The sequence below is a fragment of the Polistes canadensis genome, unplaced genomic scaffold (assembly GCF_001313835.1).
Source record: "Polistes canadensis isolate GaletaPanama2010 unplaced genomic scaffold, ASM131383v1 scaffold_140, whole genome shotgun sequence".
Taxonomy (NCBI): Eukaryota; Metazoa; Arthropoda; class Insecta; order Hymenoptera; family Vespidae; genus Polistes; species Polistes canadensis.
In genome coordinates, this window is record NW_014569687.1 from 241,816 (window position 1) to 267,509 (window position 25,694).

The window sequence follows — 25,694 nt, forward strand, 5'->3', positions numbered from 1 at the left end:
AAAACTTTATACATTTTATGATCACATTTTACGTTAGAATAAAACAGTTTTATTCACAAAGTTACTAAGTTTGTATACAATGATATATAAGAATAATGATCTGTTAAATATTTATTTAACAGTAAGACATATTTATTTAAATATTTTCACGTAAAAGTTATAATATTCTGTTGCTTATGTTCTAAAATTCACAAATTTATTGCCAAATAGTAATTCAGGCTATATTTTAATCTTTATAATAGCCTAGGCCTAAATATCACCATATGATACAAGATTGATTTATAAGATTTTTATAGATAATATAGAAATGAAAAATAAGAAAATTAACTAATTAATTAATTCATTCATTCATTCAATGAATTAAGGTGTATTAATGTAATTGCGGTGGTGGTAGTAACGGAGGATCAAGACAAGCACCTCTGACATTGGGACAAGTAATGGCTGGTTTTATTGGTAGCAAAGATCCAAATAAAACGTGTTGAATTACAGGAAACTTTGATAATACCTAAAATTTAAAGTTTAGAATTTATTTCAATTTGGTTATTCAATAGTATTCATTTAATATAAAATTTACCTCCACTTTATACATCTTAATAAGCCCGTTATTAACTTTTGCCCATGATGAGACTGCGCTCACATTCCACAGTTGATTTGAATGTTCTGCGAATGGTCCTATCTTAACCTAATATGATATATCTGTCATAATTAAGAGCAAACATTGAAACTTAAAGCAACATTCATACAAAAATGAAGCATAAGGCCCACAAAAATTCTCACATAAATATATTACTTTACTTATTGTTTAAATAATTTGAATATAATCTTAATCAAGTATATACCTTCGAGATAAATTCTATACATCCAAGAAACATGTATTGTTTCGCATGAATTTCTATAATATCTTGATCTACAAAATGACGAGGTTCGATTCGTGGATGTCCTAAAATTATATGTCTTTTATTTATAAAATATAATTATGTACCATATATTAGATTTTCATTATCTATAACGAAAAAAATAAATATTAATCATGTAGAAATAATTTTTTACCGATCAGTTGAGAACTTCCCCATATAAAAGGTACAAATTGATAATCATCCAAACTCCAAACACCATGACTACCTGCTGGCTCCATACGGTATGTTATTTGAAGTCTACGTACTAATTGTAAATATCTAATTAAAAAATGAATATAAATATAGATATTAATGTAAAGACAAAAATGAATATAAAATATATTTTAGAAATATTAATACCTATTAAATACTTTTATAGCAACAGCAACTTTATCATTTTCTTTAAAAGCTTGAATTTTAAACAAACAACATAAGAACATTAAAAATGCCATTTCGTGTCCCGTTCCATAATCGATACGTGTTGCATTGCCAAAACTTTCGTATAAATACTCAATTATTTCTGGTATAGCTCTATGTAATTTTTCTGGTAACGCTTGCTGTAACTCTTCTGTGCCTTTCTGTAAAAATGAACTAACATTAGATTTTAATAAATAATATAGGACTGTCTTAATGTCACATTAAGAAGCTAAAAGGCTTTGTGCTTAGTGCCAAAAAGTACCAAAAAACATTTATAACAACAATATATAAAAGAAAAAGATAAAATAATTTTACCTCTCGCAACCTAGTATGCCAGGTTCTAAAAGATTTATTTCCAAATCGTTGAGGTTGTTCAGTTGGTGGTATTTGCGTTATCCATTCATCTAAATTATCAATCATTGTTAATATATTTTTAACTGCTGGAGATTGTTCGCATCCAAAATCTAATGATTTGCCTTCTATAGATTTATTTAACGCTAATATAAATCCTAGATATTCCTACGTAATAGATAAAATGTATATAAATAAAAAACAATTAATAATCTATAGATAAATATTTAACAACATTTAACAATAACTTACAAAATAGGCTTCGGACTTTTCCCAAACAGCCATATCAAGCGGAACCTTAATAGCTCTACTTGGAACGACGAACACATGTTCATCAGCTATGATATATAAAAATAGAAATAATAGTTAATACTATTCGTTATAATATAAGATAATAATAAATACGTACGTAATTGTAATTTATCCGTATCACTCATTGCAGTTAATACACTTAATTACTGTTTTCGGTTAATTATCCCTTCAATAATGTCATATAAATTACTTGATTATATATTATATATATATAAATATATTATGACAATTTAATACTTCATAGAATCTGTCATTAACGTCAATCTGATTTACAATAATTCTAAAATTAAAATATAGTGCCGGTGTTTTTTCACTGAAACAATTAACCAACCATAAAATGTATTTAATAAACCATTGTACCTTTTGTTTAGTTTTCATGTTATAATAAAAAATACATTTCTATTGGTTCACGTTTTTGCATAATGCAAGTTAGAAATAAATTTCAACAACGTTTTACTTTTGTGTATAAAATTAGGTAAAATTTATTAAAATGAATATTTAAAGCAAATTTTATAATAGAAATTAGTTTCGATTATGAATATTTACTTAATTAAAATATTTCATAACATCGTAGTCCATTTTTTATTTTTTCTGTACATTTATGACAACGACCAATAGAATTCGTTGAATTTATATGTCAAATATATTTGAATCTTATCAAAATACATACACTAAATTGATATAAATATGTGTGTGTGTAAATTAATTAACAAAATAAACAAAAGAATGAAAATTATTATAATATGATTTAATTTAAATAAATTCAGTAGAATCTAATTAATTAACATGAATTTTTCTAGGAAAAGAATTGCAAAAAATTTAATTTCTTAATTTTTTATTTGTTAATAATCACAGACCAATCAGAATCGTCCACGAAAAGCTGTAGGCGATCGGATCTAACCACTGATAGAAAGAACAATCTTGCTTTATATGGATAAAGGACACGTTACGATACGAGTGTATATTTAATGATTGATATTGAAGAATTGTTTTCTTTTACAAAAGAATTTTGTCAATAAATTTTATTGAATTACTAAGAAAAATGCAGATTCTTTTAGGTGAGTTTAATTAATTTTTACCAAATTGTAAATACGTTTTACAGAAAATTACCGTACCGGCTTATCAATCTACCATCGCATCCATTTGGTTTATATTTTGGTTAAAGTATTCTAAATTAACATTTTCATTTGATCATTTCATTTATATCGTAACTAATTAGATAAACCGTGTATCTTATCGATTTATAACAAAATTAATTTTGACAGTTACCACAAATAGGTATCAAATTTGAAATGAGTGTTCAATTTTATTAGATTTTTGTTTATAATAATTCAAATTTTCATTGTTTCAGGTTTATTAGTGTTAGTTACTGGTGCACATTGTTTATATTCATCTAATTCAGATGTCATCGATCTGACACCAAATAATTTTGATAGTTCAGTAATTGACAGCGAACATATCTGGATTGTAGAATTTTATGCACCATGGTGTGGACACTGTCAACAATTTGTATCTGAATATGACAAGGCAGCAACAGCATTGAAGGTAAACTCATGACAAATGATAATTAATCAATGTTCTTTATTTATCTACTGTTCTTATGTGCATAATTTTTTTATTAGGGCATCGCCAAACTTGGAGCAGTGAATGCAGATGAACATCAATCTCTTGGGTCTAGATTTAGCGTGCGTGGTTTTCCAACGATTAAAATTTTTGGTAAGGATAAAAATAAACCAGAAGATTTCAATGGTCCTCGTACAGCAGCTGGTCTGATTGAGGCTGCTACAAATGCCATTGCTCAGAAAGCATATGCTAAAATAGGTGGCAAAAAGAGTGGCGGTAGCAGTGGTGGTAGTGGTCATAAAGTAAGTTAATCTATCAGCATGATATATATGTAAGTAAATACAATTTTAAATACTCACAAAAACATTTTTAAATTTCTAGCAAGCTAAAGATTCTAAGGATGTGGTGGAATTGACTGATGAAAATTTCGACAAATTAATATTGAATTCAGAAGATATGTGGTTAGTTGAATTCTATGCCCCGTGGTGTGGACACTGCAAAAATTTGGCACCTATCTGGGCTTCTGCGGCTACGGAACTTAAAGGCAAAGTAAAATTAGGAGCTCTTGATGCAACTGTACATACTGTTAAGGTAAATTATTTACTTACTACATGTAACATTAATATTTGCAATTTTCATTATGGTTTATAAATAAATCCAATTACAGGCTAGTCAATATAAAATAGTGGGATATCCGACTATTAAATATTTCCCATTGGGCAAGAAAGGTGCTGACTCTGTACAAGAATATGATGGTGGTCGTACAAGTACCGACATTGTTAACTGGGCTTTGGATAAACTGGCTGAGAATATTCCAGCACCCGAAGTTGTTCAAATAGTCGATGAAAAGAGTTTAAGGAGTGCATGCCAAGATAAACCTCTTTGTGTAGTTTCAGTATTACCACATATATTAGATTGTCAATCCGAATGTAGAAATCAGTACCTAAAAGTTTTACACGATCTTGGAAAAAATTATAAAAAGAAAATGTGGGGGTATGTATTCTTATCGAATATTTGATTACTTTTTTTTGTATATAAATATTTTGTTTATACATTTTAATTGATATTGTAGATGGGTTTGGTCAGAAGCAGGAGCTCAACCAAACATTGAAGAAGCATTGGAAATTGGAGGATTTGGTTATCCCGCTTTGGCGGCAGTAAATATTAAAAAAATGAAGTATTCCTTATTGAAAGGAAGTTTCTCATACGATGGAATAAATGAATTTTTGAGAGATTTAAGTTACGGACGTGGTGGAACCGCTCCTTTGAAAGGAGCTCAATTACCTTCTATAATTGAAATTACACCATGGGACGGTAAAGATGCCGAACCTCCACAAGAAGAAGATATCGATCTTACCGATTTTATTTTAGATGAGAAAGACGAATTGTAATCATCGAGATATCAATGAAATCTTTTTTTTGTACGGTGCTGTACTCGATTTGTCAGGTATGGTTTTTTCTGAACAACGATATATTACATTTCATCCATATGTAATGTAATAATCATCGGTAGATTGTGTTTTATAAAAAATAAAAAAGAAAAGAAAGAAATCATTATACAGCTTGTATAATACTTTGTTTTTCAGCTGCGATGCGTTTCAATATTGTCATCAATATATCATTGAAAGTCGGTCTCCAAGTGGCTGGTCTCATTTTAAATATACGTATATTAAGTTTCTCGAAATATCAATGCTTGAATTATGGAAAAATATAGTGTTGCTCGTTGCCGACTAGCTGGATAAAAAAATTCATTTGGAAGATATTTTATACAAAAGTATAGTCGAAAGTATGTTTGTGTTGCACAAATTATATTTTTCCACAGTACCAAGCATTCCTTCCAAGAAAGCCAATTTACATAAGTTTATGTAAACTTCCTAAACAGAAAAAACAAGAAAGAAAGAAACGATGCATTTACATACAAAACATGTAATCCTTGTAACATAATCCCTATTGTTTTAATATTCTTTTATATCTAATTCTAATTTAAATTTTTTATGTCTGTATTTCTTTACTACATATCTATTGTTAATAAGGAAACCAATAATTTACTATATACATATCACAAATAAAGTGTTTGTATATTTATAAAAAAAAAAAAAAAAAAACAAGAAAATAAGAAGAAAAGAAATATGTCATACATTATGTTCATGCCTTTGAGATTTTTCTGCAAAAGTGTAATGTCAATTATCATGTTGAAAAAAAAACAAAATATCTGATTTCCTCACACATGTACGTAAAAATCAATTTCAATGTAAATTATTATACATTCTGTATTCTTTCTTTTCACATGTAATATGTATTCATTTTATATATAAATCATCTTATTAATCATAATTTTTTCCAATCTCTCTCTCTCTCTCTCTCTCTCTCTCTTTGTCTTATTAGAATGAGTCTTTCATCATTGGCATAATTAACATTAGATATGTATTAATTTATGTAAAATTTGGTTCCATTTGAGAAAAAGAAATATAATAATCAATTGTAATAATTATCGTGATAGAATAAATTTTTCAACAAAAATAATGTGTGTATATATATATATATATACATATATATATATGTTCCTTTTCTTTTATACAAATATTTAAGGACCTCTATAGACTTTGTAATAATCTATGAACGATTAATTGATAAATTAATACAATTACTTAGTTTCTTTTTAATATGGAAGATATAAGAACTCGCAATTTTGTGTTTTTAGTAGCATGATTGATGATCAGGATTAATTTTGTTTTTTATTTTGTTTTGTTTTGTTTAAAGAGGTATTAAATAGGCCAGAATGTACCTATTCTCAAATTCATGCAACTAACTTTCTTTGTATATGTATCCTTGTGTGTAACGATACATGCATATATTTACGTAATTTAAAAATTATAGCAGATTATATATAATCCAAAATATAAAAAATAAATAAATAAAAAGACAATAACAAAAACAAATCCGCACGAAATCGAGAATAGAACCTCTGCTTTTATTGATTTAACTCAATATTTCTTATTACGACTCGTATAATCTTTGTAGTAATAGTAGTAGTAATAGAATTAATAATAGTTAATGATGTTAATAATATATATAATAACAATAGTATTAGAATAGTAGCAGTAATAATAATAATGATGATGATAACGGTGACGATGATAGTAAATGATGACAATATTATGATAATGACGATGGTGATGGTAGCGATGCAATAATAATAATAATAATAATAATAATAATAATAATAATAATAATAATAAATCATTATTTAGAATTATTGTACATCGATATATTATTTAATATAATCTATATAATATATACTCTATATTAATATAGAATTCTATTTGCATAGATTAAATTTTTAAAACTTTATATTTATCACTTGCCTTATAAATCCTGGCAACGAGAGCAAAAAACACTTATCGGAAATGAAATACGACCGCACAGCATCATTATTAATATTTTAATCATACCACGTGGAGGCTGCCATGTGGAGTGGCAGAAAGTTAATATCATTGCGATTAAAAAAAAGAAAGAAGGAAAACAATAATTTAAAAAAAAAAAAAGAAATAAAGAAAATATAGAATAATAACAAAACTTTTTCAATTTTACTTTTACTTAACAGGATGCACATTACTTGTTAATATTGAAATATTGATACGTGTTGTGTATGCTTTTGAAACGTATCATATCTTCTCCATAACACAACAGGGTAGATAGATCGCACATATCATAATGCGATTAGAAAAATGAAAGTGCTAAAAGGACTAGACACTACATTAGGATTAGTAAAAACGAAGACTAAATTTAAGCGAATAGTTTAACATTTATAAAGAAATGACTTTTCCTTTTACGATTTTTTGTACTTTTTGATTAGGGTTAATCGTTTTGGCCAAGCCAAATATATATATCGTAAATCTTTGCTCGTTATCTGCAAATACATCATATTATATATTATATGTGTGTATGTGTGAGTGTGTTTTTTTTTTTTTACCACAGATATAATAATCCTTAATTCTTAAGTAAAACTACTTCTGTTTCTTTTCTTTTTTTAGTTCTTATCGCTTTTAAAAAAAGCTCTTTACTCTCAGTAACGTTAAACTGTCTTAATGATTGCGATACTACAAAGTATAATTAATTCATTCACTCTCTCACAGGTTTTATCATACGGGAGAAAAAAAAGTACGATTTTCGAGTGATATCACATTGCGTTATCAACACACCATAACCAGGAGTAACCATAGAAAGAAACACGACGTGTCCTATCCCGTCTCTCTCACTGAGGAAACATATCGTTGTATCTGGCTTCATCGTTAATTAACGCAGTTCGTAGTTAACTTGATTCGAAGACAGCTATACACGTGAATTTTCCTTTTTTTAATACTAATTTTAATTAATGATCACATGGTCTGTATTAGAACCATCAAACGTTTTTTTTTTTTTTTTTATACACACTCTGATGAAGAGAGAGATGGTTTTGAAAATTTATAAACATATATGAGATTTTATGGCTATGACTTGTAGATATTATCATTATTATTATCGATAGGACACTACTTCAAAGAAACGAGATATCCTTTATCCACAGTTTCGTTTTCATATATTAATATTCTTGAAAAATTGATGAGACTTTTGTATTATACTATTCTATACGAAATTGTGCAAACGATAATATTATCACTGTAAAACCTTAATTTTGTAATTGACAATATATACTACTATATCACACTTATGCATATTTTTTAAGGTATGAAATGTCTCGATTAATTACAAGAACATTTCCAAATAACTATTTTTATAACAAAGATTAATTAAATAGAGAATCGGAGAAAATTTTGGTATAATAGAAAGATATTGCGAAACGATCATTATCCGTACAACATTGTGCATGCTATCATAATATTGAGTCAAATTTTTATCTTTAAATATATTTTCATCGACTTCGGATCGTAGAGATCTTGCGTTCATAATTCTAGATTTAGCATTGACAGCGAAATTATAGAAAAAGGACATTCTCGTTACTAATCAAGTGTCTGGACATTATTATTCATCTTCCGTATCACCATCGCTACTGTAATCTTGTAAAGCAACTGGTCTTGAAAATGGTGCATTATTTGTTTGACTGAAAGACAAAATAAACAAGCACTATCATTATATAAATTTATTTAAACTTGTAAACACAATATTTACGATATTACTATTCTTAATATTATACTCACACTAGCCTGCGATAATGATTGAGCCATTCTTCTAACATTTGTGCAACAAGTAGTGGCCTCTTGTGCAATTTTTGCTGTGCAACGAGAATACCACCTTCTGTCCGACAAACGTCAAGCCAGTCTTTTAAAATAGACTCTTCTCGTCCAATTTCGTCTGGACTCAAAAAGTGAATTGGTAATAATTTATGTTCTCTGTCCATTAATGGCATAAAAGTAGTTTGCATTTGTATTTGCAGTTGTTGTAATGGACCATTCCCTCCACCGTGAGAAGAAATCGGTGGTATTCTAGATGATGCATATGGTTCTATAGGAACCAAAGCTGTAAAATGACCACGTGTATAGCCCAATGCTATGGGAGAACGAATACAAAATGAAGGTTCCCATAAAAGTGGAAGATAAACCCCTTCGAACCTTGCATAACCTAGACGATTAAATAAAATAATGCATTAGAATATTAAAGGAGATATAAACTATTTTTTAAAGTAGTTTCTTACCTATGTCTTCACCACGAAAACTTTTAACATATTTAACACCATAAACAATAATAGGTCTTCTTAATATATGTGCAAGTGCAAATACATGTAATTGTTCTAGAGCGCTGCCAGGTTGAGCAGCTGTTGCTAATAAACTCTCCCAATCTTCTTGCCATTGTGTTTCCTCTAATGTAAAATCTAACATTCTTGAAGCCTGCGATGCCTCATACTCTCTCCATCGAGGATAAAAACTGAAGTAATAATCATATTACATACAAGATAGAAATAAATTAATTCTTCTTGTGATCAAAAAAAAATTCTTTTTAAATTTATCTTAATAATTACTTACAATTGTCCTGCTTGTTGTAAAGAATCGGCAAGAGCTCTTCTTAAAGCATTATCTCTATCAAAAACACCCCAAGTAGCTTGCATAGCAGAATCTAATAAACAATCCCCAGCAGATCTATTCCAAAGTGCATGCAAACGACTGCCTAATCGCTCTGTTATTTCTAAGGACCAATTTAATGCAGGTGGTTCGCCACCACCTCCTTCCAGCTGTTGTTGAGCTTCTTTATCCAACAATTCTTCTAACATTTGTTCTTGCACTATACTTGGTAAATCTTCCACCTATGTAAAAATAATTAATATTTTTTATAGATAATTTTAATATAGCACCATTGTTTAGAAAGTGAATTTTTTTATAATAACCTCTGCAGGCAGTGCAAATGTAGCCATATCAGTAACAAAATAACAAGAGAAAGAACCCTTGCGTAAACGAATATTATTCATTACATGCCTACGTATTTGAGCAGCCAAATCAGGTGCTACGTAACTAGGTACTCTTTTTACACCAGAACCGGAACCCTCTATTTGCGATAATAATGTAGCTAAAATATCTTCTCGTTGAAATCTATAAATAAGGAATAAATGGGATATCAATTTGTTGAAAATGTTATGTTTGTAAAATGCAGGAGCAAAAAACAAACCTGATTGCCAAATGTACTAAAGTATGTCCAACGTCGAAAGCACTGCTTCTGTTTAAGAGTAATACTTCAGAATGTGTTAATTGACGAGCTGGATCACCACCGCTTGCTAAATATGCTTCAACGGGTGCATTGTCGCCTTCAACGATACCGAGACATGCATTTAACCAGCACCAATCTGTATGGCGTCTTAATTGTTTCAATCTACGCTCATAATCACAATTGTTAGGAGATTGCGGTGTTGACAAACTGTCATTTCTACTATCAGTAAATCTGTGTGAACTTCTATAAAAAAACAACACATTTGATACTATGTTATTAGTCAAATACATTAAAATCGTATTGGAATTAACTGATAAAATGAAAGCTAAAGTAACCACCTTCTTGCGATAGCAGAATTCTCCTCTCTTTGCGTTTGATGAATATAAGGTGCGTGAGGTGGAGAAGGTAAGCTGCGTTGATTATGATCTCTTTCGGGACTCGGTAAAATTAAACCTACATTAGTTGCAGATCTCTCTCTTTTATCTTTTTCTTTTGGATGAAAACACATAACGCATTTAGTAGCTTTTGGCCAATTTTCATAAGTGCATACAAGACAGGACCATTTTTCGGGATGAGCATTAGTCTGTACATTATAGTACCTTTCAGGATGCAAATTTATTGCCGGTGGATTAACTTGAGAATTAGAGCATAAGTTAGGCGGAGGATCAGCTAATCTAAGTGGCGCTAGATGCTCATGTAAATTGGAAGCTATAGAGTTTATTGACTGATTGTGTCCAGCAGGTTTCTTATTACTGCATTGAACACAGCGTGAGGCATTTTGAAAATTGAGATAGGTACATATGCCACACGACCACATTCCTCCAGCTGGTACATTGTGACTATAATTCTGAGAGGTTTGATTATACGAATCTGTTGGACTTATATGAGATACAGGGCCAGAAGCAACGTTTGATCCTGACCTTTGTGGGCTTGTATTACGTAAGCGATAAATATCTTCACCCAATAAAGGCTTGGCACCTCTACACATTGTGCATTTCAATGATGAAGGCCAATTCTCATACGTACAATATTCACAAGTCCATTTTGACTCTGCCTCTTCAAGTCTGTTATTCATCTTCAATGAATAATTCTTGATAGTGAGAACTCTGTTGTACCTCTACCATATACACACACAAAATATTTTATTAATATTTAATTTAAATATTTCTTTCTTTTTTTTTTTCCTTTCTTTTCTCTTCACACAATTTCACAACAATATTGTTCGTAATAATAAACAGAATATAAAATTATGATATTTAGTAACATAGCAATAAACTACACTTCACAGCATATATATATAGCATTGAATTCAACTTGCTTTGGCAGATATGGTTTTTTGTCTTGTACTTTTTACATAATAAACTTTTGGTCATGGGGCAAGCATTTTGATTGGAAATTATTATGGAACTTTAATTCTTCCCAAAATATTGAAGATATTAATATCTGAAAAAAAAAAAACAAACAGAACAATAACAATCTCTATCAAATAATATGACAATACTTTAAATTTTAGAAAAAAAAAAAAAAAAAAAAAGAAAAAGAGAAGGAATGCAAAAGTTAGAAGAGGATAAACATAATCATTGAGAATAACGACAAGAATAAATTTACCTGATGAAATAGTACGTCGATTTTAAACAGATAGCTGTCAGGCATACATAAGTTCCATTGAAACGATGACGATGATTCCAATCAGCTGGTTCTCGTAAAAAAGTATAGATGATGAAGATGAAGAAGATGAAGAAGATGAAGAGAGAATAAGTCTCTCTGTCGGTCTCTCATACACTATTTCGAGCACTCCACAGTAGGCGCATTTAACAAAGGATGATGATAATAATAATAGAGGTTAAGACAGAAGATTCGCGCGTCAATAAACGCAAGGGCGAAAGTAGGAAACTTTTTTTCTTGGCGTTCGAATCGGTGACGTTTTCCTTTCCGCCGAAGAAGACACGATGGCCCAAAACCCATCGAGCGAGTAAGCAATGTAATTAATGGATGGATTTTAATCGAGACCAAGAGTCAACGAGAGAAGAACAACAAACGTTTGGAGCTTTTGCATTCACTCATTCACTCACTCACTCACTCACTCACTCACTCACTCACTCACTAACTAACTAACTTATTCACTAACTTGCTCACTCACACACTTAGATTTTCAAATGAATTAAGAAAAAACGCACTTTAAACGCAAGCCCTGTGGCCACGAATGTGTCTTTTTCACTTTACGAATTGGATAAATTCATCGTGTCCAGTTTTCCATCCGACACGAGAAATCTGTCGACTTGATCGAGAAAGTAGGTTTTGACAGTCATCCGCAGCAAACAGACGTCAGTGCTGCCAACACCGTTTCGCTCGGATTTGCCAGCGTAATATGTGTGCATGCATACGAGATACGATGTTCCGCTCTGTTACGTCACGGATACGATACTGTAAATACTCTAAAACCGACGATGATCTTTCTAACCTCATCTTTGGCATTTACACCTTTGTCTCTCCAAATCTATTATCATTTATCTCTACATCTAAATATTTAAATACGACGAATCCTTATCTACCATTATTCTCTCAACCTTAATCATTTTTTATCATTTTTTTTTCTCGTACCGATTCTTCTTCTTCTTGACCTTTGCAACCTTCGTACACAGCCCACTATATGTAAATACATATGCCTTGAAACTAATATTTCAATATTTTATCTCGCTCCATTAGTAAACATCAACTTTTTTAAATATGAGAAAAATAAGATAAAGAAAAATGTTAGAAATAAAAAGGGGATGTAAAAAACCAAGAAAGTAAGAAAGACGCGCGAAATTTTCCAACTCCTCCTCTTCCGCCACTTTCCCAGCCACTTACTTACTCCCCTCTCTAACCCCCTCTCCAACGTTCTAATTCACAGCGTTCGAATGATTCTCGTTCATGCGACGAACACGCGTAGAATATTTTTTTATTTATAAATACTTCAGGCCACGTGCCAAAAAACAGAATTGTCAGCCTAAATGTTGGTTAACCTTGACATTTAATTGAATCAAAATTTGTCATCATATAAATTCGTGGTGATTTTATCGAAATAAAAATGTTATCTTTAAAGAGAAAGATCTCAGAATGATTATCGAGAGATATCAAATTCACCTGAGCCCACCTTCAGTTGAATGAATAGTGACGTCACAAATTATCAGCTGTCCAAGAAAAGCATGCTTGGGGCTTGTGTTGGGTCGAAGTGTTGTTATTCTATCCACTAACTAATCTTTTGGTAGTTACAAAATCAAAAAGACTATTTTTTTCTTAGTTGGCATAACAACAAGTTGACATAATGAATTTTAGTATAACTATATTATATGCCAGCGAAACCGGAACAGCTCAAGATGTGGCCGAACAAATCTGGAAACGTGCCAAAAGGTTTTGTTGTTTTTCTTTCGATAATTTATTTTTTTGAAGAATTAAAGAATAATATGACTGAAATTGTTTAATAACGAAATAATGATGTCGATGTTTTATTTAAGGTATTGTTTAGATGTTTTATTTTAATTTTAGGAAAGGATTGAACAGCATGGTATCTGCATTAGATGATTATGATTTAACTAATTTTGGTTTGGAAGATTTAATGGTCTTTGTTGTTGCGACAACTGGACAAGGAGATCCTCCTGATAATATGAAACAGTTCTGGAGATTTTTATTACGCAAGAGTCTTCCTCCTTCTATGCTTAGTAATGTTAGATATGGTGTCATCGGTCTTGGGGATAGTTCATATAAGAAATTTAATTTCGCTGCTAAAAAGCTTAATAAAAGACTAGCACAACTTGGTGGAATAGAACTGTTGCCGATAGGTCTAGCGGATGATCAACATGATTTAGGTATAGATGCCGTTCTTACTCTCTGGGTAAAGAAATTTTGGGAGAAGATTGCATCTATTTATAATATTCCTGAGATAAGTATTCATGATAACGTTGAAGGAATAATTGAAAGATACAAGGTTACTGTACTTGATGATCATAAAGAAAAATCATTAATGGAAACAGCTCATTATTTGGAGACTGATATTTATACACGAGAAATGGATCTAAAAAATGATATGAAAATAGGTACTGTTATCGACAATATAAGAACTACTGCTGAAGATCACTTTCAAGATGTTAGATTAATTAAAATTCTAAAAGAAGATATTATATATGAACCAGGAGATATTATTTATGTAAGACCAAAGAATTCTCTGAAACAGATTGAAAAATTCTTTAACGTATTGAATGACAATAACATCCTACTTTATCCTGATATGATTGTTCAAGTGTCCAAAAAAGAAATAAAAGTACCTTATGTTTTAAGACAAACTTTAACCCTTGGAGAAATCGTAGCGCAGTATTGGGATTTGTCTTACAAACCACGGAGATCTACTTTTGAAGTATTACATCAAATTAGCGAAAATGATTTAGAAAAAGAAAAGCTTCACGAATTTACCATACCCAGTGGTCAAGAAGAATTATACAATTATGTTAATAGACCACGGAGAAATATTATTGAAGTTTTAGCAGACTTTCCGCATACTACGAGTAAATTAAATATCCAAATATTATTTGAAATCATGTCACCGATAAAACCACGTGCTTTTAGTATTGCATCAAGTATGAGAAGTACAAAAAATGAAATACATATATTAGTTGCCGTTGTTAATTATAAAACAAAAATATTAGAGCGTAGATTAGGGCTATGTTCAAATTGGCTAGCAAATTTGAAAGTTAATAGTAAAATCATCTTTTGGATACGTAAGGGAACTTTTATTTTCCCGTCAAACGTGCCAAAAATTCTTATTGGACCTGGTACAGGCATTGCACCATTTAGATCGTTACTTTTAGAGGAAGCTGCCACGAAACAAGATCTCAGCACATGTTTATTATTTTTTGGATGTAGATACAAAGAAAAAGATTATCATTGCAAAGAAGATTTCATTAATTTAGCCAGGACGACTGATCTAAAATTGTTTTCTGCCTTTTCTCGAGATCAAGAGGATAAAATGTAAGGACCTATATAAAAATATTGCACATATAAAAATAACTTCTAACTTATTTTATTACTTTCTATTCATATTTCAGATACGTGCAACATATTATACGTGAAAATAAATCATTGTGCTGGGAATTTCTTCAAAATGGCGCCAATATTTACTTGGCGGGCAGTTCAAAAAATATGCCGAACAACGTTCGTGATGAATTTATCGATTTAATAAAAGAAAATGGAAAATTTACTTATGAGGAGGCTGTAAATTTTATAGAAAATTTAGAAAAAAATAATCGTTATCAAAGTGAAACTTGGTCTTAATTGATAAATAAAAAAAATGAGTATGCATGAACAATTAGAAAGGTATAAATAATAATCTAATCCAATATATATATGAAAAACGTATTACACCGACAATTACACATGTACACATATATTATACATAGATATATATATATATTTATGTTTTAATTTGTAAATTTATATGCAATTATGGCGATGCCGCTGTTGAGAAGGGTACTTAAAAATACGGTCCTGGACATTGGTGCACTTGATCAGCACGCCATCTTGCGGAAATTAATACGATGCCTGGTAAGGCGTAGAACGAATTTAGAATTCTATACTAGAATTTAACCTATAAAAAAATTAGATAGGAAAATGGTTAAATTCCGCGTGCTAGTGTCATTCCATACTTTCCTTTCTAATATTTTAGATTAGTCTATTTGTACAATTAGATTATTCTTCAAATTAGAACCCAAGTTAAATATCGGAGTTCATCGCACGCTAAGGAATCCAATGAATTTATTCGTTGGTTCGCACATGGCATTGAAAATAAGAGGACAGTACAAATTTCTATAAAAAACATTTCGTTTATCTAATCAAAGTCTCGTTTGTTCTTAAACGTTACGACATATGTATAATTTATCTATCGATTATTATTTGAGATGCATTGATTATAAAATCGCGTATATATTTTTTTAAATCAATTTAAGTTTGAAATTGTAGCAAAAAAATGGCGGGTAGTTATACGAAGAAAGAAATTGGCGCGGGTCCTGAAGAACAAACTCTCTTAAAAGATTCCAATGGAGCACGTATTGTCCCTGCTAAAGGTATTTTTTTTCTGTATCTATTCTTTAATCATATAATCTATATTTATATTGTATAATCTTATAAGTTTCGTCGTTTTATCTTTCTAACTTAAAAGGTTACTTTAAAATAGTAACCTTAATGGTAACTTTTAAGGGATGACTTAAAAGGACTTGTTTTCTCTTCCAAGAATCAGCCTTTTTTTTTTTGTACGTACCTTAAAAAGGACACGGTTGCTCAAACTGGTTTGGCTTAAATCTTCAATTTGGTTTCAACAGTCAACTCACAAGTCTTTTTATGGTGGATATTTGATTTAAAATACTTTTGGGAAACACTTTGTTATTTTAAAGATAATATTGAAATAGAATAAGTAAGTTTTGGTCAAAGTCTATTGCGATAAAACATAATAATTGTATGGTACGAACAAACAATTATCTTCAGTCTAATTTAACAGTCTAACTCGATAAGTAGTTAGAATCGTTTTGTTGTTTACGTAGCATTATTATTAAAAAAATTATAATTATATTAAATTTTTTAAAGATTTAATGGTGCAAATAAAAATTACAATTAATTTTTTTATATAATACAATTTTAAGCACTTATAATTAAATTTGCTTTATGTAGATAAAATATTTATTATTGTTTTATTAACCATCTATAGCTCAAATTTTGTTTGTGACTTAAAATAAATTTGTGTTCAGTGTCGAATCAACAAACATCATCCTCAAAATATAATTTAAGTTAATTGGGAATTTTCAAAGATTATAAATTTATTTTTAAATTTCAAACTCTCTCTCTTTAAAGTCTTATAAATTACCAAAGAGAAATTATGAAACAAAATGTACAGTACATTTGAAAACAAATTGTACAATACATTTGAGAACAAAAGTAAATTAAAAATAAACAATATTCAATCTATTGGTATGTGACTTCTAAGTTACATAGGATTGTGAAAGGTTAAAAAAAAAAGAAGCTTATAAAAATAATTAATTTATGTATTATAGGTAGCGAACCTGTACGTCTTTCACCAGGTTGGGAAGGAACTGGAAGACCGGACGACGAATTAAATTTTAAAGGTGTAACCATGGATCAAGCCGATCTAGAAATAAATCCTCCAAGTGACAGGTACATTTAGTGTAAGTTAAATTATGAAATATGTAAAAAGATAATCAAAATATTTTACTTGAATTTTTTTAGATTACATTTAGTATTTTCTATACTAGTACTTCATGGAATTGGTATTTTAATGCCATGGAATATGTTTATAACAGCAAAAGATGTAAGTATTATTTGTTTAAAATATTTATTTATTTACTCGTTTTTTAATATTTTTTTAATATTATCATCGTCATCATTGTAAAGATTATTTAACAATTTATTTATATAAGTAAAATTTGTTATTTTTACAGTATTTTGTCAATTACAAGTTATCCAAAGAATATACAGATATTGAGAGTAATTATTCGACACATTTTCTCTCATATCTGGGGTTTGCCTCGCAAATCCCAAACTTGTTATTTAATTGGTTAAATATATTTATGAAGCTCAGGTATGCATATTCTTTATAATACATCAATTTTAATTTTGTGTATAAATGAAATGTGCATTATGACCAAATATTAATTTGTATTAATTACTTTTATCTTATCCTTTTAGTGGAAATTTAACAACACGCATAGCATGGAGTATCTTTACGCTAGTTCTAATATTTGTATTTACCGTTATATTGGCAATGACAGATAGTTCTAAATGGCCTGGGGTTTTCTTCTGGATCACAATGATTTCCGTTGTAGTATTAAACAGTAAGCTCTTATTTATAAAATATATAATTATATACGTATATTAACAATTATTCAGAAATGTAGACATTTATATAATACATTTCTGCAGCTGCTAATGGAATTTATCAAAATTCGGTATTCGGAATGGCTGCGAAACTTCCCAGCAAATACACAGGGGCTGTTATTTTGGGTTCGGTAATTATAAATATTATAATAACTATTTTATTTTCAAATGAATACTTACTTGTTACAAGTAAACGTTATCTTTATTGCAATTATTAATTTTACAGAATATATGTGGAACGTTCACAGCTTCACTCAATCTTGTTTCTCAAATTATGGCACCAAATGCGCGAACCGCAGCTATTTATTATTTTATAACAGCTTTATTTATTCTTCTAGCCTGTTTCGACACATATTTTGCTCTTCCCTTGAATGTAAGACATTTTCAATTTTTAACAAACCTATTTTTCTTATGAAAAGAAAGAAAAACATATTATATTAACTTTGTCAATATTTTGAAGAGATTTTATAGATACCATGAATTACTTAACCAGAAAGAGTTGAATAAAAGGCAATTGGAAAATAGTGCAAGCGGGAAAATGGAAACAATACCTTATTGGAAAATAGTATCACAGTGCGCACCGCAACTTTTGAACATATTTCTTGTCTTTTTTGTTACTCTTACTTTATTTCCTGCCGTTCAATCTGATATAAAAGTATCAAACACAGAGTTTATAATTCCGCCTGATTTTTATGTTAGCATTATGTGTTTTCTGACTTTCAACATTACTGCTATGATTGGTAGCTCCATTGCATCTATCGTTCAATGGGTATATAAATATTTTATTGCTTATTACTCTTTCCTCATATTGACGTTGAAGTGTAATTCTTCTTTTTTTCTTTTACTTAGCCCAGCGAAAAATATCTGATAATACCAATTATTTTACGGATATTCTTCATACCGTTGTTTCTTTTTTGTAACTATCAACCAGCGGAAATTACAAGATATCTGCCAGTGTTTATCACAAATGATTGGGGATATTTAGTTATCGGGATTACGATGGGTATTTCTCATGGTTACTTTTCATCTATTGCAATGATGTATTGCCCCAAGTAAGAGTACATTCCTTGAAAATGAACTTTTCTAATCGATACGATTGCAATAATTCATATATTTGTCATTTTTAGAATGGTAGATCCACAATATTCATCAGTAGCTGGTATGTTTGGTGCAGCTTTACTGATCACTGGTATTTTTACTGGAGTTTTGTTTTCTTTTGTTATGCCAATGATCATATCTTAGAGAGCATTGGATATTTTATGAATAACATTTTTGACATTCATCAACAAACATCGTTTGGAATTATTTTCTAAGATTTCAGTTAATGCCAAAGATCGTTATTATTTTAACTCAACATTTTGTGTTACTAATTAGAAATTAATGAAAAGATCAAAGGTACATGGTTATTATCACAAACAATATATTTCGATATAATAACTTGTTCAAAATATCATAATAAATTGGACCAATCAGCCTTAATGAAAAAACAACTATATATGTCGCATTAGGTTCTACAGAAATGCCTGAATTAAATATTACAAAGCCGCTGGAGAGTAAGCACACAATTTCAATTTCTTTAAATTCTACGATTATAAGTATTCCGACTGTGAAACGAAATTTAAAACGTATCGTTTCTCGTTTTATAAAAATTATTTCCTTTTTTAAAAGAACAAAAGAAAAAACTTTTTTAAATAGAACGATCTGAAGCAAAATAACATTGTTAATAGAATCAAATTTTGAACAAGCATTTAAACTGTTATTATTTGTATTTTAAAATTACACATCATACATGTTAAATAAATACGTCGAGTATCCACCATAAATCGGATTTGTTTCCTGTGAGGCCCAGAATTGAAGCTCAACTGCAATTTGACAGACTAACCAATAGTATATCTACGCTTATAATTAATCTATTTGCTTTAATACTATAATTGAAATTATTTTACGTAACAATTTCTTTTTATCTAACTTTTGATTTCAATAGGGGCTTCCATGGAAACAACAAGGATTTGGGTACCTTAGCGCTCGGTTATTACAATACTCTTTATGTATTTGCATGCTAGGAGATGAAATAGAAGAAATTTAATTATTAATAAATTTATAGTTTGTGATATGAATGTTAATATTATTATACACTCGTAAGGTTGTAGTGTTGTATATATTTTTACTTTTTGTTTCTTGTTGAATAGTCATTTTTAATTATTCTACGTATGTTCTTTTTTCTTTTTTTTTTATCTTTGTTACGCATAAATAACATTTATTTTACACGAAAATATACTCGATAGGCAGCAGCATCATAAACAATGTGTTCTTAGATAATCTTTATGAAAGAAAACATGATAAGTTATCACTTTTTTTGTTGTTTTAAAAGCCATTATAAGTGACCAAACATAGTACATAAGAAAATAATAAAGTCTATGCGACTGTATTATTCTATACGAGTAAATGATTCATGATGAAACAGACAATAATGTTACATAATACGCATGAAGAATTAATGATGAAAAAAGTGAAAATTATTATAAACAGATAGCCACCTTTTGTTTTTTACAAACAATTTAGATATCTCACGCTTGCATGATTTTTTTACAAATCTTAAAATCGATCAAGAAATTTACATTATTTTCATAAAATGGTAATCGAAAAATTTCTTATATGACGATAATATAATAGCATTTCGAAAGAATAAAAGTACCAAAGAAAATGTAATAATTCATGACTTTACATGATACTTTATAGATCTTTTCTATATAAAAAGTAGAAATAGTACGTTGAAAAAGAGATCGAAACAGAGAGATTTACAATATATAGTGAAAATGCACACACATACACATATATATATTGCTTTGATTACTTTTTTTATATTTATACAATAACTTTTAAATACAAATAATATTTACACTGATTATTACAATTATTGGGTAAATAGAGAGATAAGTTTTATTAGATCTCGTTACTTTCTCATTTGTTTGATTTGTTTAGCGTGTTATATATATTTTAAACGAATGAAACAAATATACAATTAAAATATTTGATCAAAAATGTTATTATTTATAATTTATAACTTTTAATGAAGTTCATTATTATACAAATATTCTAATTTCTTCTTTATTTATCGATTAGATATCGCACAGATATTTGTAATTTGTACATTTCATTTGTTCGTCAGCGAGCTACATTTTATTGTAATAAATAAATTACAAATCTTATGATTATTATTATTATTATTATTATTATTAATATTATTATAAGAAAAGATTTTTACATATATGCTTGTTATACACGTTACTAATATTTAAAAAATAGAATTTTCTCCAACCTTGCACGCCTTATAAAAAAAAAAATAAAAAAAAAAGCAAAACCTATAAAATACTATTTACGACCAGAATTATAAATGTAGTAACGATTTTTATTCCGTGCGACGAGTGTAATGTATGCATCTATGAGACGCGTGTACGTGGATTTGTTATATATATATATATATATATATATATATACTGTTTTTACACTTTAATAGCATTATTTATCTATTACATGCATTCAAAATATAATAAGGCATTATACTTGCCTTTGTTATCATTCTATTGTTATAATATAATCTAATAATAAAAAAAATTCTTATTGTAAAATATACAGAATTTAAATTTCTAAAAAGGGACAATCCTTCATGTATGTATATCAATAGAGACAATAAGTTAAAACAAGAATAAAAAGAAATGCAATCATTTGAATAATTAAAAAAAAAAACAAAAATCTGATGTAAAAAAAACATATTTTTATAAAAAATATTAAAATGTATAAAAACATATTTCGTGTTTGTTTTTTAAGATACGTATCATATGCATTAAAAGTTTAGATTAAGTATCTCCATCAAATATCTTTCACATAAAATTGTATAATCCGAATATATTATTAGTAATGCAATCATTGCAATGTATGTATACACGTAATACATCCTAATAAGTAGTTATTAAATTCGGCTATTAATTTTCTAGTACCAAGGTAGAACTGTGGACAAACTTTGACGATCTTGTTATCTCTTATAAAAATTTATATAATTTATGAAAATGATGATGATGATTATTATTATTATTGTTATATTTATTAATCGTATTTGATAGTTCCAAAGCTAGTTATTTTTATTTATACGTTTCTTATAAACTCACGATATATTCATATTAAAAATAATACCTCGGGACTAAAGTATTAGTTTTTAGAATGATTAATCTATCGACGTATCGAAAAATATTTGGAATGTGTATAATATAAGTATAATTTTCTTATAACGCAGTTACAAAATTCAGAATATATATATATTACCAAAGTTATATAATTACCTGAGACCTTTTAAATGCTTACCATTGAATACGTGTTTAATAAACGCGTTAAGAAAAAAAAGGAAAAAAATAACTAATAGAATCACATAAAAATAATATTATTCAGAATCATAATAATACACATAAAAATGATATATTTTATTAATGTATATTTTGGATATATTATTAAATTAGTATAAAAATAGTTTTGTAAAAAGAGGTTTGTATTTTCCTCTAGTAAATATTATTACATAGCACGAAACAATAATATATATATATATTTTTATATCAACAAAAATTGGAAAAAGAAAGAAAAAAAAAAAGAAAAGAAAAATGATAAACTCTATCTAAACAAATGCCTATTTTTGCACAAAAACTCCCGTGTTTTATGTATTATATAGTTTAAAATGTAACTATTCATTTTACATAACATATACTTTCTCAATCTTTTTATAAGGAAACTCTTCTTTGGTCTTTGGACAAATTACGATACCATTATTTTCTTGTGCCATTTTTTCCAAAGCCTACATAAGAAAAAAATATATTTATTACAAGGATATATGTTTAAAGAATTTACCCACATATTTGTGTATCTAACTTAAAATTGACTCACTTGTTCTCCATAAACATATCCATTTGGCATCATCATTGGTTGATTATATTCATTTAAAGGTTTGCCACTAATACTACAAACAAGTCTTGATTGAGAACAATGAGCGAATGGTAATGGAGCTGCCAATTCATTAAGCGCTTCATTACACACAGGACAACTTGGATTTCTGCCTTCTTTATTTGCGCTGTAGCATTGAGGTGTTTTTAGCGCAGATAATCCTGCTTGCAATGCTACTGTGAATACACTTTGACTGGCTAATTGGAAAAGTCTATAGTTCTCATGTCTAAATTGTTCTATTAGTCTATCCCATCTAGAAAAAACAATATCAATGAGTTAAAATATATATATTGTTAATATATGTATAACAAGATAATATACCTTTTTTCATCTAACAAGTCCTTGTACGGACTGAGATAAAGATTAGCAGGAAACGCCAGTTGTCCCATGCAACATTGAATTTCTTGTAACTGATAATCGTCATAATTGGCAAAACATTTTCTGGCATGTTTAACTGCATCGAGTCTTCTATCCGCTCTTACTAATTCAATAAATTCCTGTACGCGTAAATTAAATTCCATTGTACTACCTAATTTTCTTAACTTTGATCGATTGTCATGACACCAACCAATGCACCTTGAAGTTTCATGATTTGCTAGAGATTTTTCTACTTCTCTAGAGACCATAAAAACATCTAAAAATTATACACATTTTCTTCTTAGCCAATGATTCTTAAAAGGTAGATCAAAATTATATCAAACACATATAATAAATGATAGTTTGTTGTACCAATATTAGTTAGATCCCTCAGTTCACTGCTATCTGCTAATTTAGTTGCTGTTTTATAGTAGCCTTTCCGAAGAAAATATTCGACCAACATACGATCTAATCTCTGTCTTCTCCATTGATTAACAGCGCTGGGAGCTGTATTGACGTGTTGTTTCAAATGATCCAAACGTCTTTTGCAAACCATACCAGCTTGCAATTCTTCAGCAATAGATTCCTCTGCTTTGCGTTTTAAAACTTGAAGTCTGGCTACTACACCACCTAAAAGTCTAGTTATTTCTCCAGTAGCAACGCTTGCTTCATCCTCTTTCAATCCTTTCTCTAATTCATTCGTTGCAGTTTGTACGTGTGACACTTCTCTGTCTAATGTCTTTTGAGCTGAACGAAACTTTTTATTTAAAAGTTCATATGGAACCTGCATTATCGAAAAGTACAAAAAGAAAATAACAAAATAGAAGAAAACAAACACATGTTAAAAATCATTTAACCAAGGTTTATATATGTTAAATATTTTAAAATGTCATTTTTTTTATGAAATATTAATAGATTTTGAAATGATTTACCTTCAACGTTGGATGTTCAAGACTTTTCACGTCTGACATGTCGAATGATTAGTGAAACTATCAAATCTAATTTGAAATAATTGTCGTATCAGTCAATAATATTTACTCGAACAATAAGACACTATTTAAGTACTGGTCCATTTTTACGTACAATCTCAACAAGTAAAATGTAGTAACACAATGACAAAGGGGTAAGAGAAAGAGAGATATATTTGTGACGAATATATGATGGAACGTCAGATTTGCATTTTTCTTTTCTAACGAATCATTTAATATTATTTACATACGTTGGATGTTTTTAAGCCGCGTTCTGAAAGAAAGCATGAAGTGCAACAATATTATTATTTGTATTTTGTTTTCTTCCAATCAAATGTTATGAAATAATTTTGAACTTTCCTCATACAAAATCGCAGCAACAAATGCTACGATATTTAGTACTAAAGCTTAATCTGTAATTGTTAAGTATACTATAATATATGTTTAAACCGTTAGATGACTCTACTAATCAAAATGATACACGCCATTTAATTGTATACTTAAATTTGAATTTATCTATGATACATTTTATTATTAATATTGTCATTTTTATTAGCAATGGGATATTGGTTATTTAATAATAAAATGTCATGATTATAAAAGTAAAATTAAGCAACAATAATCAACAGAAAGTGCAACCATGTTTCTAAGTGATCGATAGCCAATCAGAAATCTTGTTACTTTTATTACATTTAATTACTTATATTTTACGTATTATTTATATAATTTATTGAATTATTTGTTTATGTATAAGAATTGAAATAATATAATAATAATATAAAATTTTTCATTTATCAGTGAAAAACTTCGAATATGTCAACCAATCGAAAGATAAGAATTTGAGTATATAATCAACAATGTACTTCATTACATTCTATTGGTCCATAAATCGCAGTTCTGAAATCAACCAATCATAGGAAGTATTTCACAAATATATATTTAAAATATTATTGGTCAACGATTTTCTATTAGAAAATAATGAAGTAAGAAAGATATATAAAGGCTAGATTTCAGAAATCACGGTTTCAAATGATAAAAGATATCAGAACACAAGATGGAGACTCTGTATCTTCAAATCTAACAATAAATAATAACGATATTATAATGTATCGTTATAATTAAAGAAGCATTTTAATATTTAAAATGTCTTATTTTCAGTATTGTACATAAACAGTAAAAAGTCAATAATTTAACTGAATAATAATAAAAAAAATTAAAAACTAAACACGTG

At 28.8% G+C, this 25,694-nt stretch overlaps 5 protein-coding genes across 6 annotated transcripts; 2 read left to right on the forward strand and 3 right to left on the reverse strand.

The window, feature by feature from the left end:
• Positions 1-110: 110 nt before the first annotated feature.
• On the reverse strand, positions 111-2,299 carry LOC106788475 (serine/threonine-protein phosphatase 2A activator-like). The gene is made up of 8 exons (XM_014751754.1): positions 2,074-2,299; positions 1,917-2,002; positions 1,629-1,832; positions 1,257-1,474; positions 1,051-1,175; positions 840-940; positions 575-682; positions 111-505 (listed from the first exon to the last, which is right to left on the reverse strand). Exons 1-8 carry the CDS (start codon positions 2,099-2,101, stop codon positions 371-373), a joined length of 1,005 nt encoding a protein of 334 aa, XP_014607240.1. The 5' UTR covers positions 2,102-2,299; the 3' UTR covers positions 111-370.
• A 572-nt stretch (positions 2,300-2,871) lies between these two features.
• Positions 2,872-5,733, forward strand: LOC106788472 (protein disulfide-isomerase A6). The gene is made up of 7 exons (XM_014751750.1): positions 2,872-3,034; positions 3,328-3,521; positions 3,599-3,841; positions 3,921-4,130; positions 4,207-4,532; positions 4,612-4,986; positions 5,126-5,733. Exons 1-6 carry the CDS (start codon positions 3,019-3,021, stop codon positions 4,928-4,930), a joined length of 1,308 nt encoding a protein of 435 aa, XP_014607236.1. The 5' UTR covers positions 2,872-3,018; the 3' UTR covers positions 4,931-4,986; positions 5,126-5,733.
• A 1,371-nt stretch (positions 5,734-7,104) lies between these two features.
• On the reverse strand, positions 7,105-12,919 carry LOC106788469 (ubiquitin thioesterase trabid). Of its 2 annotated transcripts, none has more exons than XM_014751741.1 (8): positions 11,844-12,919; positions 10,574-11,352; positions 10,197-10,478; positions 9,919-10,120; positions 9,560-9,837; positions 9,232-9,461; positions 8,738-9,158; positions 7,105-8,640 (listed from the first exon to the last, which is right to left on the reverse strand). In XM_014751741.1, the coding sequence occupies exons 1-8, from the start codon at positions 11,886-11,888 to the stop codon at positions 8,562-8,564; spliced, it is 2,316 nt and encodes a 771-aa protein (XP_014607227.1). In that variant the 5' UTR covers positions 11,889-12,919; the 3' UTR covers positions 7,105-8,561. The 2 variants fall into 2 exon arrangements, with proteins under 2 accessions (XP_014607227.1, XP_014607228.1); XM_014751742.1 differs by having other exon boundaries at positions 10,574-11,678.
• A 275-nt stretch (positions 12,920-13,194) lies between these two features.
• On the forward strand, positions 13,195-20,259 carry LOC106788463 (NADPH-dependent diflavin oxidoreductase 1-like). Its single transcript, XM_014751732.1, has 13 exons — positions 13,195-13,628; positions 13,764-15,239; positions 15,317-15,535; positions 16,227-16,330; positions 17,312-17,432; positions 17,505-17,586; positions 17,717-17,856; positions 17,964-18,109; positions 18,198-18,283; positions 18,379-18,525; positions 18,613-18,921; positions 19,002-19,204; positions 19,280-20,259. The coding sequence occupies exons 1-13, from the start codon at positions 13,543-13,545 to the stop codon at positions 19,392-19,394; spliced, it is 3,234 nt and encodes a 1,077-aa protein (XP_014607218.1). The 5' UTR covers positions 13,195-13,542; the 3' UTR covers positions 19,395-20,259.
• Positions 20,260-22,680: 2,421 nt separating this feature from the next.
• Positions 22,681-24,864, reverse strand: LOC106788474 (macrophage erythroblast attacher). Its single transcript, XM_014751753.1, has 6 exons — positions 24,579-24,864; positions 24,428-24,493; positions 23,868-24,279; positions 23,460-23,772; positions 23,082-23,391; positions 22,681-22,992 (listed from the first exon to the last, which is right to left on the reverse strand). The coding sequence occupies exons 2-6, from the start codon at positions 24,464-24,466 to the stop codon at positions 22,891-22,893; spliced, it is 1,176 nt and encodes a 391-aa protein (XP_014607239.1). The 5' UTR covers positions 24,467-24,493; positions 24,579-24,864; the 3' UTR covers positions 22,681-22,890.
• Positions 24,865-25,694: the final 830 nt, after the last annotated feature.